This window comes from Myotis lucifugus, unplaced genomic scaffold (assembly GCF_000147115.1).
Source record: "Myotis lucifugus unplaced genomic scaffold, Myoluc2.0 scaffold_247, whole genome shotgun sequence".
Classification (NCBI taxonomy): domain Eukaryota; kingdom Metazoa; phylum Chordata; class Mammalia; order Chiroptera; family Vespertilionidae; genus Myotis; species Myotis lucifugus.
The window spans coordinates 1,203,601-1,222,149 of NW_005871295.1; the positions used below are offsets into that span (position 1 = coordinate 1,203,601).

At 39.9% G+C, this 18,549-nt stretch overlaps 1 protein-coding gene across 11 annotated transcripts in view; it reads right to left on the reverse strand.

Moving 5' to 3' along the window:
* Window positions 1–18,549, reverse strand: part of PTPN4 (protein tyrosine phosphatase, non-receptor type 4) — a 206,652-nt gene that overhangs the window by 97,585 nt on the left and 90,518 nt on the right. For all 11 annotated transcript variants that reach the window (XM_023762515.1, XM_014464397.2, XM_014464400.2 and 8 more), the window contains 2 exons: window positions 9,778–9,866; window positions 2,671–2,734 (listed from right to left, as the gene is read on the reverse strand). In XM_023762515.1, the coding sequence (XP_023618283.1) occupies window positions 2,671–2,734; window positions 9,778–9,866 (153 nt within the window). The remainder of the gene's footprint in view (window positions 1–2,670; window positions 2,735–9,777; window positions 9,867–18,549) is intronic.

The following is an 18,549-nucleotide window of genomic DNA, read 5'->3' on the forward strand; positions in this document are numbered from 1 at the left end:
AGAATACCATACAGTAATGGAGCAAACTACTGCTAGTAGTTCAAAAACATGGATGAACTTCATAATGTTAAGAGAGAAAAAGGAGACAAAAGGAGAACATCCTATAGAATTTCTTTGAAGTTCAAAAATAAACTAATCCATGGTGATACAAATGAGAGTAATGTTTGCCTTTTGGAAGGGTTAAGGACTGCAAGTGGGCATCACCTCTATTAGCAATAATACCAGCTTCTGGGGTGGTGATAATGTTCTACATCTTAACATTATGTATCATACTAGAGGCCCGGTGCACAAAAATTTGTGCACTGGGGGGGGGGGGTCCCCGCAGCCTGGCCTGTGCCCTCTCGCAGTCTGGGACCCCTCGGGGGATGACCACCTGCTGGCTTAGGCCTGCTCCCTGGGGGGATTGGGCCTAAGCTGGCAATCAGACATCCCTCTGGCAGCCCGGCAGCCCTCAGGGGATGTCCACTTGCCAGCGGGGAGCAGACCTAAACTGCAGTCGGACATCCTTAGCGCTGCTGAGGAGGCAGGAGAGGCTCCCACCACCACCGCTATACTGGCAGCCATCAGCCTGGCTTGTGGCTGAGCAGAGCTCTCCCATGTGGGAGTGCACTGACCACCAGAGGGCAGCTCCTGAATTGAGCATCTGCCCCCTGGTGGTCAGTGTGTGTCATAGTGACCAGTCACTCTCAGTCTTTCTGCTGTTAGGGTCAATTTGCATATTACCCTTTTACTATATAGGATAGAGGCCTGGTGCACGGTTGGGGGCCGGCTGGTTTGCCCTGAAGGGTGTCCCGGATCAGGGTGGGGGTCCCGCTTGGGTGCCTGGCCAGCCTGGGTAAGGGGCTGATGGCTGTTTTCAGGCTGGCCACACCCCCTTTAGGGTGGGGGGTCCCCACTGGGATGCCTGGCCAGTCTGGGTGAGGGGCTGAGGGCCGTTTTCAGGCTGGCTGGCGACTGAAGCTCCCAGCCTCTCCTTTTTTTCTTTTTTTTTATTCTGGGATTTATTTACCTTCTATAATTGAAACTTTGTTGCCGTCACTGGAGCTGAGAGCTGCTCCTGCTCGCTCCAGCTCTGAGCCACGGCCTGCTGAAAGCAGGTATCTGGGGTTTGTTTAGCTTCTATAATTGAAACTTTGTTGCTTTCGGAGCTCAAAGCCAGGCCGCGGCAGGCGGGGAACCTTGGCTTCCTCCATCACTGGAGCAAGCAAGCCTCCTGCTCGTTTCAGCTGCGTGGCTGCAGGCCGCCATCTTGGTTGGGTTAATTTGCATATCGCACTGATTAGCCCATGGGAGGCGTAGCGAAGGTACCGTCAATTACCATGTTTGTCTATTATTAGATAGGATACTTATTAAGCACTATACATAATATCTGTATAATTTTCTATTTCAATAAAACTCTGTTGAAAAAAACTTCCTTATTTTGTGAGCATAAATGATGGATCATAGTGACTTAGTAGATCACTATCTTCTGATAAAATGTAGCTGATTCAAATACAATTTTAAGATCTTGAATATATTTTAAACATACACTGTGGAAGGCCCTCTGCCAGGGAAGGCACTGGCTTTCTTTTAAATTCATGTCAACTGAATCCATGATGAAGGCAGAGCCTTATCTTGGGGGCATTTCTAACCAAGAGGTGGGAATGCCTCAGTTGACCTTCAAAGCCAGGTGCCGGGAAATGGGTTTTCATCTGAATCCAGTCAAGCACCAGGAATGAACGCGATTCGGACCCACCCGGAGGTGACTATTTACAAGGAAGCTACAAAAATGCACACATTCCCCCTTTTATTTACCCTTAGTAAAACTTCCTGGTATTTGGCTATAAATAAAAGTTGCTGCGCTGTCTCTGGGCCCTGTTCATCTATCAAAGAACAGACGCCACACCCGGTCCCAGCTTTCCTCTATTTATGTCTCAGTCTTGTTTTATTCAATTTTCCTTAAACCTCATCGAGTTCTATTCAAGATTTCATCAACCCCGGAGTTCTCTCTCTCTGCACTGGTTGCAAGAAGAGAGAACGCCATCCCCCCATATCTGACGCCACGAACAGGGATCCCCATAACACACAACTATCCTGAAATCTGCAGTGATTTGTCAAGATTTCTGAGAAATAATATACATCAAAGAATAAGATTAGTCTAATCTCATAAAATAGAAAAAAAAAAACTACAAGATGAAGTTCTTTCAAACATTACTTTCCATACGCAATACGCTGTACTTAATATATAAAAAGGACACTGCCACTACAAAAAAAGGGAGACATGAACTATATGTTCATGAACAAGAACTAAAACTAAACACTCAGGTTCCCTAAAATAAAATGAGCTTATATATGAAGGAACTGCTATAGATTTGGTAGTAAAAAGAAAAAGAACATATAAAATACTCAGTTACTGCCCTCATGAATGGACCCTGGGGACTGATATTAAACATCATGACTGAGGTCAGTTTTTAAGCTTAAAAAATAGCAAAATGGATAATTAGAACAACTTTAAATCATAACCACAGAAACACTGGGAAAATAATACAACTTGTCATAAAATGTGAATTAAGTCAGGAAGCAGTTTTCAATAGTATTAATAACACTTTCACTAGCACTAAAAGTTGCCATGAATGACCTGTCACTTCTTAAGACTTCATTTATATTAATAATTATTAGACCGATACTCACCAATTCTTTTCTAAGTTGAATAAAAAACTGTTTGCACTTAAACGAAATTTTTACAATCTTCAACCTAGATAAAAAGAAACAGAACTGAAATATTTAAAATACTGAATAAAGACATAAATATTAGCAAATTAAGAAAACAATTATTTTAAAAGATCGATAAAATTGATAAACCTCTAGGCAGACTAAGAAAAAAGAGAATACACAAGTACTAATATCAGAAATGAAAGAGTAGACATTACTATAAATCCCACTGATATTAAAAGCATAATGAAAGAATACTATGAACAAGTCTATACCCACAAATTTGATAATTTCAATGAAATGAACTAATTTTTTGAAAGACACAATCTGCCAAAATTTACATAGGAAGAGATACTTGATCTAAATGGGCCTATACAGTAGTCCCCTTTCATTTTCAGGGGATAAACTTCAATACCCCAGTGAATGCCTGAAAATGCATATAGTACTGAACCCTACCTCTGAATGATTTCCCCCCCTATATATACTTACTTTTTCACTTAAAGAAAGCAACTTATGGCTTCTTTTTGGCGTATCCAAATTGCCAGCATCCCTAAGTTTTGCACTTTGGGCCATTATTAAGTAAAATCAGGGTTACTTGAATGTAAGTACTAAGATCTGATAACTGAGAGGGATACTAGGTGACTGATGGGCAGGTATTGAATATGCTGAAAAAAGGATGAGTCACATTACTGGCTGCGTGGAGCTGGACAGTTCAAGATTCCATCACCTTACTCAGAACAGCATACAATTTAACATGTATGAATTGTTTATTTCTGGAATTTTCCATTTAAAATTTTTAGACCATGGATAACTGAAACTGTGGAGAGCAAACTGCAGATAAGAGGGGATTACTGTAGATATTAAAGGAATTTTTAAAAAGCCACCAGGCCCACATGTGTTCACTAGTGAACTGTACCAAACATTTAAATATTATACCAATTCTTTACAATCCCTTTCAGAGTATAGAAGCAGAGGGAATACTTCCAAAGTCATCCTATGATGTCAGAATTATCCTAATACCAAAACTAGACAAAGACCTTACAAGAAAACTACAAAACAGTATCTCTTATAACCATAAATTTAAAAACCCTAAATAAAATATTATCATATGAAATCTAACAATTCCAAAGGGGATTTATCCCAGAAATGCAAGGCTTTTTGAAAATCAATTACTATAAACCAATACTTCAAAAGACTAAAAGAGAAAAAAATTACATGATCACATCAATACATTCAGAATAAGCATCTGACAAAATCCAATGCCTAGTAATGATTAAAACCCTTCTGTAAAGTAGGAATAGAGGGAAAGTTTCTCAACTTTCTATAAAACCCTTGCACTAACATACTTAATGGTGTGAAACTAGTTTTCTATCTAAGATCAGGTAAAATGTAGGGATGTCCCATTTAACCACTCCTTTTCAATAAGGCAAGAAAAGGAAATTAAAGATACACTGATTGAAAAGGATCACATAAAACTATCTTTGTTCACAGATGACATAATTTTCTATGTAGAACATCCAAAAGAATCAAACAAAAAAACCTCCTGGAACTAATACTGAGTGATGATAGTAAAGTTGCAGGGTACACAGTTAATATACAAAAGTCCACTGCTTTCCTGTATAGCAACAATGACCAAGTGGAATTTGAAATTAAAAACATAATACCATGTACAATAGCACCCCCCAAAATGAAATACTTAAGTATAAATCTAAAAAATATGCACTAGGAGTATATGAAGAAAATTATAAAACTCCGATGAACAAAAACGATGAAGATATAAATAAATGCAAATAAATTCCAAGTTCCTGGATAGGTTTGCCAAGATGTCAATTCTGTCCATTTTGATCTATAGATTCAATGCAATCCCAATAAAAATACCATGAAGTTATTTGTGAATACTGATGAATTAATTCTAAAGTTTATATGGAGAGGCAAAAAATCCAGAATAGCCAACATGTATTATAGGAAAACAACAAAGTTGGAGAAGTGAGACTACCTGAGTTAAAAACTTACTATAAAGCTATAGTAATCAAAACAGTATAGTATTCGTGAAAGAATAGCCCAAACAGATCAATGTTATAGAATAGAGAACTCAGAAACAGACCTCCATAAATAAAGTCAAACGATCTTTGAGAAAGGGCAAAGGCAGTCCCTTCAACAAATGGTGCTGGAACAACTGGACATCCACATGCAAAAACAAAATAAATTTAGACAAAGACCTTATACCCTTCAAAAAAATTAACTCAAAATGGATCAGAGACCTAAACATAAAATGCAAAATTATAAAACTCTTAGATATAACAATGGAAAAAAATCTAGATACTCTTGGGTATAGGGATGCTCTTACAGATATAACACCAAAAACATGATTAATAAAATAATTGAGAAGCTTGAATTTATTAAAATTAAAAAGTTCTCTGTGAAAGGCAATAAATTAGAAAACAAGCCACAGACTAGGAGAAAATATTTGTAAAAGACACATCTGATAAAGGACTATTATCCAAAATATACAAAAAACTCTTCAAATTTAACAATAAAACAAACAACCCAATAAAAATGAGCCAAAGCACTTAACAGACACCTCACCAAAGAAGATATATAGTTGGCAAATAAGCACATCATATGTCATCAGGGAAATGCAAATTAAAACAATAAGACAGCACTACAGACCCGCAGAATGGCCGAAACCCAGAATACTGACAAAATCAAATGCTGACGAGGATACGGAGCAACAGGAACTCTCATTCATTTTGGGGGGAATGCAAAATGGTACAGCCACTTTGGAAGACTATTTGGCAATTTCTTACAAAACTAAACTTACTTGTACCATACCATCTAGAAACTGCACTCCTTGGCATTTAACTAAAGGAATGGGAAATGCATGTCCACACAAAAATCTGTACATGGATGTTAATAGCAAGCAGTTTTATTCATAACTGCAAAAACTTGGAAGGAACAAAATGGCTTTCAGTTGGTGAATGAATGAAAAAACTGTGGTATATCCAGACAATGGGATATTATTCAGCTCTAAAAAGAAATGATGTATCAAGCCATAGAAGATATGGATAAAAAGTAAATGCATACCACTTAGTGAAAATGTGTGCAAGTCTGTAAATTCACACTAGAGGCCCGGTGCACAAATTCCTGCATGGGTGGGGTCCGGATGGCTGGCCTGACCAGAGAAAGGGGATGCAGGAGGTTGGCGGGCCAGCCCCACCCCCGGTCGAACTCCCGGTCTAGGGGACACTTTGCATATTACCCTTTTATTATATAGGATTTGCTTTAATTTCCCTTGAGTAAAACCTTAGGAATAGAATGGCTCAATCATGTGATAGCTTTTATGTTTAAATTTTTAAGAAACTACACAACAGTTTTCCAAATTGGTTGGACCATTGTACAAAGCAATACAGTATTAGCTACACTAGCCTTCTTATGAATACTATTTCAATGCATTTACATATTATATCACTTTCATTTCTGTATTTTCAGCCAATCTATATATGTACTCATATCTGCTTCTTTCTTTTCAATCTATTTGCCTTTTATTTCATACTAGAGGCCCGGTGCACAAATATTTGTGCCCTGGGGGGGGGGGGGGGAGGGGAGGGTCCCTCAGCCCGGCCTGTGCCCTCTCACAGTCTGGGACCCCTCGGGAGAGAATGACCTGCTGGCTTAGGCCTGCTCCTGGGTGGCAGAGGGCAGGCCCAATCCCTAGGTGCAGCCCCTGGTCAGGCTCAGAGCAGGGTGATTGGGGAGTTGGGGCGCCGCCCTGGTCATGCACAGAGCAGGGAGATTGGAAGGTTGCGATGCCACCCTCAGTCACGCTCAGGGTAGGGCCGATTGGGGGGTTGGGGCACCGCCCCCTGTCACACTCAAGGCAGGGTCGATGGGGAGGTTGCGGCGCCACCCCCTGTCACACACAGAGCCGCAGGGTGATCAGGGGGTTTGGGCGCTGCCCCCTGTCACACTAATCCCGGTGCCGGAAGGCCTCGCGGCTCCGCTGATTCCGGTGCCCGGAGGCATATTACCCTTTTACTATATAGGATAGAGGCCTGGTGCACGGGTGGGGGCCAGCTGGTTTGCCCTGAAGGGTGTCCTGGATCAGGGTGGGGACCCCCACTGGGGTGCCTGGCCAGCCTGGGTGAGGGGCTGAGGGCTGTTTTCAGGCTGGTGGGTGACTGAAGCTCCCAACTGCTCCTTTTTTTCTTTTTCTTTTTATTCTGGGCCAAGGCCTCTGCTGCTGAAAGTAGGTATCTGGTTTGTTTGGGTTCTATAATCGAAACACTGTATCATCTCCAGCTCTGAGATCCCGGCCAGCTGAAAGCTGGTTTCTGGGGTTTTGTTTAGCTTCTATATTTGTTACAATGTTTCAAACTGCCAGTTCAGAGGCCGGCAAGGCAGGCGGGGAACGTTGGAGTCCTCCTTCACTGAAGCAAGCAAGCCTCATGTTCGCTTCCAGCTGCCTGACTGCCGGCCGCCATCTTGGCTGGCAGTTAATTTGCATATCGCCCTGATTAGCCAATGGGAAGGGTAGCGGTCGTACGCTAATTACCATGTTTCTCTTTTATTAGATAGGATTCTTGACTTAATATGCTTGTTAGGACTTAAGTAACAAAGCTGAAGTAGAGAGAATAAGCATACTTTTCCCTGATTTTACTTACATAAAAAGTATTGACACTTTTATGATTTAGCATAACATTAAAAGATTTTCCATAGATATCTTAATCAGGGTGTCCTTTTGTATATACAAAAATGTATATACACTTTGAATAATTATAAAGGCAGTGTTTATTAGAATATATTTCATCACCTGGCTTGTGTGGCTCAGCTGTCAAGCGTCGACCTATGAACCAAGAGGGTCAAGGTACGATTCCTGGTTAGGGAACATGCCCAGGTTTTTGGGCTCGATCCTCAGTAGGGTGTGTGTAGGAGGCAGCCGATCAATGATTCTCTCTCATCAGTGATGTTTTTATCTCTCTCCCTCTTTGAAATAAATGAAAATATATTTTTAAAAAATATTACTAAAATACATTTTATTTTCAGAATTTGAGCTATTAAAGTATGACACTGTACCACTGAACCACACTGGCCAGGGCTGCTGGATTATTTTTATGAACTCTATCTCCAGCAGTCAACCCTCCGTGTTAAGCTTCTACTGTTGCTTTTCAGGAAGGCATAGCTTTGAATATGCCCACAGTAATCCTAAAATGACAGTGGTACCAGACATCCCAGTCTTTCAATAAGAACTCCCAAGTGTTAACACTCCCTTACTTACCCACAATCCTCTATTGTTTTCAATAATGCCCTGGGGCATAAATTCCTTTAGAAACTAAAGCTATCAAATTGTAGCTTCCTCAAAGGAACAGTTTATGAGGTAGGTGTTTGAAGCTATTTCCTATCCCATCTTTGTTTTTATCTCTCCTGTTGTCTCTGGGTTTCCCTACAAACTACTTCTTATGTAGTCTGAGTCCTGCAGTTATTTAAATTTTAATTGTATTATACAGGAACCCTGCTGATGTAGTAAGATGTGGGTTGGAGGAATAATTCTTTAATCCTATGATTAGGTCTCAGTGATTTAATGGTCTATGACCCTTGACTATGACCTTCAGTGCTTTTCAGCTCACCTTGTTCTTAGGTGACACAAGAACTATGGAGGGAGCCGGATGTGGGGATTTCCCTTCCCCAACTTTGATTAAGCTCTTAGTGATAAAAAACCATGTTGGTTAAGTACTAGTAAAATGGATTTCCTTGAGGGCAGACCTTCATTAAAGAGAAAAGAAAGCTCTGGGCATATTTTAAATGGTTATCTCCTGGCTCACCAGCACCATCAACCCCAACCCTTCCAGAACATGAGTAGATTTTTCTCCAATTTTCACCTTGAGAACCTGGTGAACAACTGATGGTAGAACTTATGAAAACATGGGGGGCCTTCCTAAGGCTGAGACTTCAGGAGTTTTCATCTCTCAAGCTATCTTTGCTCAGTCTCCAGCAAATAGTCAATTACCCTTTAATTATTTCCTACCAGTTGCTGGCTACAGCAGTGATTTCTTAGTCATAGTAAACTGTCATTCTTTATATTCATCTGTCTCTCCAGTTTTGAGAGATGCAGTATGCCTTGAGTACTTAATTCTCTGAGGGATCTAAAAACAATAGTTGATTTTCATTTTTCCTTGTTTTTTTGTTGTTATTTTTTTGTTGTAAGGATAGGAGTGATGACTTCCAAGTTCTTTACCTGCTGGACTGGAAACGACAACTCTCTCCTCCCCATTTTATTTTCTTAATGGTGGGTGTTTTTTTTTTTAAAAAAAAACGTATTTCTTTTTTAAAAAGAAATATTTAATTGATTTCAGAGAGGAAAGGAGGGAAAAGATAGAAACATCAATGATGAGAGAGAATCATTGATCAGCTGCCTCCTGCACGCTCCATGCTGGGGATTGAACCTGCCACCTGGGCATATGCCCTGACTGGAATCAAACCATGACATCCTGGTTCATGTGTTGATGCTCAACCACTGGCCAGGCTTAATGGTGTTGTTTTTTATTAGTATTAATTTTAATGAAGTCTAATTTACAGAATACAAATAACCCCAATTCACTATTCAACATTTTAAAAGTGTGAATTTGAACTAAATAATTCAGGGATAACCATACATGAAAAGATATGAGGGAGCATATTTAGTATGTGGCACACTACTTTTTTTACATGTAGCTCTAATTTTGAGAGAAGTGGTAAGTGAGAAGCTTGTGTTTCGGAATCTGAAAGACCTGGGTTTAAAGTTCTACTTCATACTTACCAGTTGTTTAACCTTAGACCAGTCAGCTTCTCTGCCAGAGTAGACATGATGCTAGCTATTATATTACAGTATAAATTTAGAAATTCCCTAAGAGAAAAATTCATAAAGTAGTATTTCTGAGAAGCTAAGCAATTTTTGAAATAAATTAACACAATTATTTTGGTATCTTCTGGTAGATTCCAAGTAAGTAAAATAAATTTGCATGCCAATATTAATATACTTCATCACTTTCTTTAATATGAATTATTATATTAGTAATATAAAAAAGCAAAAGAAGTAATGGAAGTCCTTACCATGGAAAGGTATTCATTCGTACCCTGTTCTTATAAATCAGAATTCCTCCTGACATCACTCCAATCATAATTTCATTGTTACTTTGATCCTTCAAAAAAGAAAATAACAAATCTAAAATACTGGGATTTATCTGTTAAAAATGTATTTTAAAAACGGGATTAGTTTTCTTTTTTATACAATGAGACATTTCAAAGGCACCACATCCTATATAATAAAACCTAATATGCAAATCAACCGAACAGCAGAACGACCGGTCGCTATGATGCACACTGACCACCAGAGGGCAGACGCTCAATGCAGGAGCTGCCCCCTGGTGGTCAGTGCACTCCCACTGGGGGAGCGCTGCTCAGCCAGAAGCCGGGCTCATGGCTGGCAAGTGCAGTGGCAGTGGCGGGAGCCTCTCCCACCCCCAAAGCAGTGCTAAGGAACAGTGAGCCTCTCCCGCCTCTGGCAGTCGGACATCCCCTGAGAGATCCCAGACTGAGAGAGGGCGCAGGCCGGGCTGAGGGACCCCCCCCCCCCACCTCCTGCATGCACGAATGTTGTGCACCAGGCCTCTAGTAATTGCATATTTACAAATCCATATGGTAATTCTTACCTCATAAAAATAAATGACATATTTCAAATTAAACTTAAACGTTGCATTATTAAAAGTCATTATGATCTCAGGACTCCACATAGTTTGTAATTTATTTGGGATAGAAAATTAGAATGATGAGTTAGTATCATCCTTCCATTCCTAAAATTCTTATGTTCTAATCACAAACCCAAACAGAAAGCCAAAATGAGGAGACAAATATAATGCTCTGATTGCAAAAAGTGAATAAAAAGAAATATGGAGGACTTCAGAGTTTGGTGAATAAAACAGTATTTTTAATATAAGAAAACTCCTATAATTAGTATAATACAATAAAATACATCATAAAATTATAGAGTGAGGAACAATTAATTGTTTGAGAATTTGGAAGACTCCAAAGAAGAAAATTAAATTGCGCTTTGAGGACTGAGTAAGAGTTTTCATGCTAACTGATCGAACTTGAATAGCTAACCTACATTATGAGAATGAATTGCATTAAACTACTTTTTTTCAGATGCTAATCAACCTTGAAATAGCTTTGCTTTTTGACTTGAAACATTCCATAGATAAACTAAGAGCAATAATGCTTTTACCTCCTTTTATTCATTTGCTCAAAAAGAATTGCTGAAAATATAAGATTTTATAATTGTCTCCCTAAGAAAACAAAAATATTTAAAATGTAGTTACAATTATTTCAAATTAAATAAAACCATATTAAATTAACCCATTAGGTAGGATAATACATAAAAAGGTCAAACACAACAGTGTATGCTAATTTGTCTGGATGCTCATTTTGTTTATCAATAACCAAAACCACTGTACATTATTATCAGAACCTTAAATAATTTTTTAAAGGACATCAATTAGAAGTCAGGACCAAAATAGCAGACTGATCCGAACAGATGGCAGACTTAATATATGCTCCTATTACTTCCTCAGCTCCCCATCGGAGAACATCAGAGAAGATATACGAAAAGGAAAAGAATCTGTAAAACTTGAAAACAATCCATAACACCTGAAGGTATATAATCAAGGCACCAGACATTTTGAGGGAACTGTAAAGACATAAAAAAGATACAATCAGAATACAGAAAACCACAGCTCAAACTATACACACAAGAGCAAGTTCTATGTGGAGGTGGAAAGAGAAGCAAATTTAAAAGATAAAGTACAGAGATTAAAAATGGCAGCGGAATAAGGGGATGCTGCACAGATATGCTCCAAGGAACAAACTGGAATTCCTGAATAATCAACAGAAGACTCACTGGAGAGAACCCTGATACCTGAGGACCGAAAGTGGAGACCGCATAGAAACTGGTAGGAGTGGCAGAGTGGCAAAAGGGCTGGCCGGGTGCCCACAGACAGCAACTGAAGTTCTAGAGAGCTATCTCAGCTCTGGGGGTTGCCACTGAGAACTCTAGGGTCGCCACTGAGAACTCTAGGGTCTAATCCCAGAGCTGGGCCCCCCAGCAGAGAACACCACAACTGAAAAGGGTAACTACATAACATCTGGCTGTGAAAAGCAGCAGGATTGCTGTCTGCCAGGGAGAGACAGCTGGAAATTCAGACACCCTCTTAAAGGGCCAACACACAAAATTCCCCGTGGAGCCACCTACCTTGTGCTCTTGCAGAGGGAGGGCAGAGTGGACAGAAGCTGTGTGAACAGAAGCGAGGATCCGGGGCTCAGGAGTTAGAGCTCAGAAGGCAGACACCCTGGTTTCCTGTGCTGAGTCATTCCCTTACGCTGTGGAGGTCATATTTCTCATGCAGGCATTAGGTACACAGGCGACCTTGCCTGTTGGGGAAGACAGCTGATCCACCCCATTGGAAAACATTGCTGAGGCCCAATTAAGAGTCTGAGAATAACAATTAGCTTCCAGAATAACAATTAGCTTCCAGGCAGAAGCAACTGCCAAACACTGTTGTGGATGATTGATTGAGGACAATTTAAGACAGAATCATATCAGTCTGTAAATAGATATGGTATCTGATATGGTATCTGGAGGCTTACAGTCTTTGCCTGACCTAATCAGTCAGAAACAGCATTTGACACTGTCCTGCATTAGAGATTGAGAGGCGTAGCAGATCAATCTAATAGATAGTCACAAACCCAAACAGAAAGCCAAAATGAGGAGACAAAGAAACAACCCCCAAATGAAAGAACAAGAGAATTCTCCAGAAGAAGAGATAAATGAAATGGAGATCAGAAATTTATCAGATAAAGAGTTCAGAGTAAGGATGGTAAAGATGCTCAAGAGCATGAGAAAAGATATAGTAACTATGAAAGCAAATAAAGAACAACATAGCACAAATAAAGAAGACATTGGAAGACACAGCTGATTAGGGGAAGCTGAGGATCGAATCAGTGAATTAGAAGATGAGGTTGAAAAATCAATCAATCAGAGAACCGAAAAGAAAAAAAACAATTGAAAAACAGGAGGACAATTTAAGAGAGCTGTGGGACAAGATGAAATGTAACAATATTCGAATAGCAGGTGTGCCAGAAGAGGCAGAAAGGGAGAAGGGATAGAAAACTTCCCTAACCTGGTAAAGAAAAAGTCACACAAGTTCAGGAGGCACAGAGAACCCCAAGCAAGAAGAACCCAAACAGGCCCATGCCCAGACACATCATAATTAAATTGCCAAAAATTAAAGTCAAAGAAAGAATCTTAAAGGCAGCAAGAGAAAAGCAAACTCTTACCTACAAAGGAGCTCCCATAAGGCTGACACCTGATTTCTCATCAGAAACTCTACAGGCCAGAAGGGAATAGCATGAAGTACTCAAGGTAATGGAAAGCAAGGGTCTAAAACCAAGATTACTATTATCCATCAAGGCTACCATTCAAAATAGACAGCCAAATAAAGAGCATCTTGGACACAAAAAGGCTAAAGGCATACATCACCACCAAGCCAACATTACAACAAATGCTAAAGGCAATGCTGTAAGAGGAGAAGAAACAGAGAGAGAAACCTAGGCATACAGAATTAAACAGAATTAAAATGGCAATAAATAAGTACCTAACAATAATAACCTTAAACGTAAATGGACTAAATTCTCCAATCAAAAGCCAGAGGGTAGCTGAATGGATACAAAAACATGACCCAACTATATGCTATCTACAAGAGGCCCACCTCAGAACAAAAGACACACACAGGATGAGAATGAAAGGATGGAAAAAAATTTTCCCATGCAAACGAAAAGAAAAAAAGCTGGAGTAGCAATACTTATACCTGAGAAATTAGACCTCAAGTGAAGGCCATAATAAGAGATAAGGAGGGCTACTTCATAATACTAAAGGGAGTGCATCAACAAGAGGATATAACTCTGATAAACCTATATGCCACAAATATAGGAGCACCCAAATACATTAAAAAAAAAAACAACAAAAAACTTCTGGAAGATATCAAGGGAGAGATCGACAGCAATACAATCATAGTAGAGGACTTTAATACCCCAATGACACCACTGGAAAAATCTTCTAAACAAAATATCAGCAAAGAAACATCAATCCTAAATGACTCCCTAGATCAGATATTCTTAATTGGTATCTTCAGAACACTTCACCCCAAAGCTATGGAATATACATTCTTCTCAAGTGCACATGAACATTTTCAAAGACAGACCACATATTAGGGCACAGGCTAAGTCTCTACAAATTCAAGAAGACTGAAATTATAACAAGCATCTTCTCAGATCACAATGGCATAAAATTAGAAATCACCTACAATAAAAACAAAAAGTATCAAACACATGGAGGGTAAATAGCATGCTATTAAACAATGAATGAGTTACCAAAGAGATCAAAGAAGAAATAAAAAACATTCTGGAAACAAACGATAATGAAAACACAGCAATCCAAAATCTATGGGGACATATTGAAATGAGTCCTGAGAGGGAAGTTCATAGCTCTACAGGCCTACCTCAAAAAGAAAACAACAACAACAACAGAAAAACTGGTAATAAGGTATCTAACTCTACAACTTGAACAACTAGAAAACAGCAACAAGAAAAACCCAGTGTACGTAGAAGGGAGATAATAATAATGATCAGAGCAGAAATAAATAACAGAGACAAAAAAAAATCAATAGAACCAAAAGCTGGTTCTTTGAAAGGATAAACAAGATTGATGAACTGTTAGCCAGGCTCACCAAGAAACAAAGAGAGGACCCAAATAAACAAAATCAGAAATGAAAGATGTGAAGTAACAACTGACCCCACAGAAATACAAAGGATTGTAAAAAAAAAATACTACAAACAACTTTCCTAAAACAAACTGGACAACCTAGATGAAATGGACATATGCCTAGAAAAATACAATCTTCCAAAACTCAATCAGGAAGAATCAGAAAATTTGAATAGGCTGATAACTACCAATGAAATTGAAGCAGTAATCAAAAAACTTCCACCAAACAAAAGCCTAGTGCAGACGGATTCACGAGGGATTTTTACCAAACATTCACAGAAGAACTAACACCGATCCTCCTCAATCTATTCCAAACAATTCAAGAGGAAGGCACACTTCCAAGCTCTTTCTATGAAACCAGCATTACCCTAATCCCAAAACCAGATAAAGTCACTACAAAGAAAGAGAATTACAGGCCAATATCCCTGATGAACATAGATGCTAAAATGCTTAACAAAATTTTAGCAAATCACATCTGGCAATACATTGAAAAGATCATACACCATGACCAAGTGGGATTTATTCTGGGGATGCAAGGCTGGAACAATACCTGCAAATCAATAAACGGGATATATCACATAAACAAACTGAAAGACAAAAATTACAGTTGATGCAGAAAAACCATATGACACAATCCAACACCCTTTTTTAATAAAAACTCTCAGCAAAGTGGGAATAAAGGGACAATACTTTGCCGAACTGGTTTGGCTCAGTGGATAGAGCATCGGCCTGCGGACTCAAGGGTCCCAGGTTTGATTCCGGTCAAGGGCATGTACCTTGGTTGCGGGCACATCCCCACTGGGGGGCGTGCAGGAGGCAGCTGGTCGATGTTTCTCTCTCATCTATGTTTCTAACTCTCTATCCCTCTCCCTTCTTCTCTGTAAAAAATCAATAAAATATATTTTTTAAAAAAAGGGACAATACTTCATAATAAAACCTTATATGACAAACCTATAGCCAACAACAAGATAGGGATGCCCACTTTCACTACTCCTGTTCAACATAGTACTGGAAGTGCTAGCTATAGCGATCAGCCAAGAAGCAGAAATAAAAGGTATCTAAATAGGAAAAGAAGTAAAAGTGTCCTCATTCGCAAATGACATGATATTGTACAAAGAAAATCCTAAAGACTCCATCAAAACATTACTAGATTTAATAAATGAATTCGGCATTGTGGTAAGATACAAAGTTAATACCCAGACATCTATGGCTTTTTATACACCAATAATGAACTCAAAGAAAGATAAACTAAAAAAACAACCCAATTTACCACTGCAACAAAAAAATTAAGATAACTAGGAATAAACTTACCTAAGGAGGTAAAGGACTTGTACTTGGAAAACTACAGGATGTTGAAAAAAGAGATGTTAAAAATCTCCTAAAATTTAACAGGCAAGAGCAAACAATAGAGTCAAGACAGTATTTTTGGTCTCTTAAGTGGCCCCAGAGCAAGGTGTTTTCCAATAGGGTGGGTCAACTGTCTCCCCCAAGGCAAGGCAAATGTATGTGGGAAAGATGTCCTCCCCTATGTGAGGGAATGACTCAGCATAGGAAACTGGGAGTATCTGCCTTCCAGCTCTAACCCCATGTCCAGTTCTGCTCACACAGCTCCAGTCCACTCTGCCCTCCCTCTGTGGGAGCATAAGGTAGGTGGCTCCACAGGGAATTTTGTGTGTTGGCCATTTAAGAGGGTGCCTGAATTTCCAGCTGTCTCTCCCTGGCAGACAGCAACCCTGCTGCTTTTCACAGCCAGATGTTATGTGGTTACCCTTCTCAGCTGTGGTGCTCTCTGCTGGGGGGCCCAGCTCGGGAATTAGACCCTAGAGTTCTCAGTGGCAACCCCCACAGCTGAGATATCTCTCAGAACTCAGTTGCTGTCTGTGGGCGCCCAGCCAACCCTTTCGCACTTCCACCCCTCCTACCAGTCTCTATGTGGTCTCCACTCTCGGTCCTCGGGTATAGGGGTTCTCTCCTGCAAGTCTTCAGTTGATTATTCAGGAAGTTTTTCTGTATTTCAGTTGTAATTCCAATTTGTTCCTGGGAGCATGTCCATGCAGCATCCACTTAGTTTTCCACCATTTTTAATCACCTCAAGGGATTATATTTTAATTTTTTTATTATTCTAACCATTCTCTCATGAAGTGTTCAAACAAATGCAGGTTAAAAACAAAGTTTTGGAAGAAGCTATAAACTATTTCTTCTCTTAACTCACAGGGCTGTTTTAAGTATTAAATGAGATTAATAAACATAAAGCCTTAAGTAGGGTGTCAAGCACTTAGTAAATGCCAAATAGGTGTTTCCTGTTATTATTATCTGTATCCTGTACAGCAAAATCTCTCACAGCCTTTTTAAAATACTCCCTAATCAATCTCTGGTCCTCACTCTATGTCCCAAACTGCTCTTACAAGGCCACCAGGAGCTTACACATTTCTAACCAGGAATCCTCTAACATAGTTTTCGCTTGGCTTCAAAGACAAACATGTGTCTTTGACAGAAAGGCTTTCTTTCTATATAAAATGCTACTTCTTCCTGGTGTCATTCCTGGTTCTTCCCCATCTTTCTAACCTCTGAATTGCTAAGTGTTCAGCTCCAAGGACTTCTTCCCTCCAATATCTACTAGGCATGTTCCTGCAGTGCTCTCATCTCATCACTTTAAATATCCTATATAAAAAAAGCCCAGCAACCGAATGGCGGAACTACCAGAATGACCGGTTGTCCAGTTGCTATGATGTGCAATGACCACCAGGGGGCAGATGCTCAATGCAGGAGGTGGTCAGTGCGCTCCCACAGTGGGAGCGCCGCTCGGCGATCAGCGGTGCTCCCACAGCAGGCCAATCCCTGCAGACCACGCCCCCCACCCCACCAGTGCAGGAGCAGTGTGCCGAGCAGTAAGGAGTGAGCAGGTGAGCGGTAAGGAGCCAGGGATCCCAAACATCCCCCGAGGGGTTCTGGACTGCGAGAGGGTGCAGGCCGGGCTGAGAATCCCCCCGCCCCCAGTGCAAAAATTTCATGCACTGGGCCTTTAGTTACCTAAAAGCTGAAGTTTCCCAAATGTTTATCTCTAGTCCAGACCTCTCCTCTGAACTCCAGTTCCACCTGTTGAACGGCCTAGCCTCCTTCATTTGGAATAAAAATCTTCTAAAATTTAGTATGTCCCAAACTAATTCCTGATTCACCCTCTGAAACTTGCTTCTCTCTCATCTTTCCCAACTTAGTGACGTACTCCATTTCTCTAATTATTCCCAAATTCTTTTTCTCTCACACCTCATTTCTTTTTCTCTCACACCTCATTACCAACACATCAGTAAATGCTGGCACTTCCATATTCAAAATATATACTGAATCTGACTACTTTTCACCACCCAGTAGCGACAACCACCATTAAATTTCACGTGGATCTCTGGAACAGTCTCCAGGCTGGTCTGTTCCTTTAGTGCAGTGATGGCGAACCTTTTGAGCTCGGCGTGTCAGCATTTTGAAAAACCCTAACTTAACTCTGGTGCCGTGTCACATATAGAAATTTTTTGACATTTGCAACCATAGTAAAACAAAGATTTATATTTTTGATATTTATTTTATATAGTTAAATGCCATTTAACAAAGAAAAATCAACCAAAAAAATGAGTTCGCATGTCACCTCTGACACGCGTGTCATAGGTTCGCCATCACTGCTTTAGTGCCTTACAGAATACTCTCAAAAGAGCAGTCATTACTGTCTCTTAAAAATGGCTTTGCTTATAATTAAAATCAAAGTCTTTAAAATGTGCTATAAAGTCCTGGTTTGCCTGACCTCATTGATACACTCCTAGCTTACACTGCAGCAGCCATGCTGTTCTCTTTGCTGTTCCTTGATGTACACTATACCATGGCCTTTCATTGCAATTTTCTTTGCTTAGAACATTCTACGCCTAGATATCAGCATGACTCCTTCAGGTCTGTTTATCTTCTCAGTTAGGCCTTTCCTATCATAATACCTCAGTTTTTATTGTTTCAATCCCCTTTCTCACCTT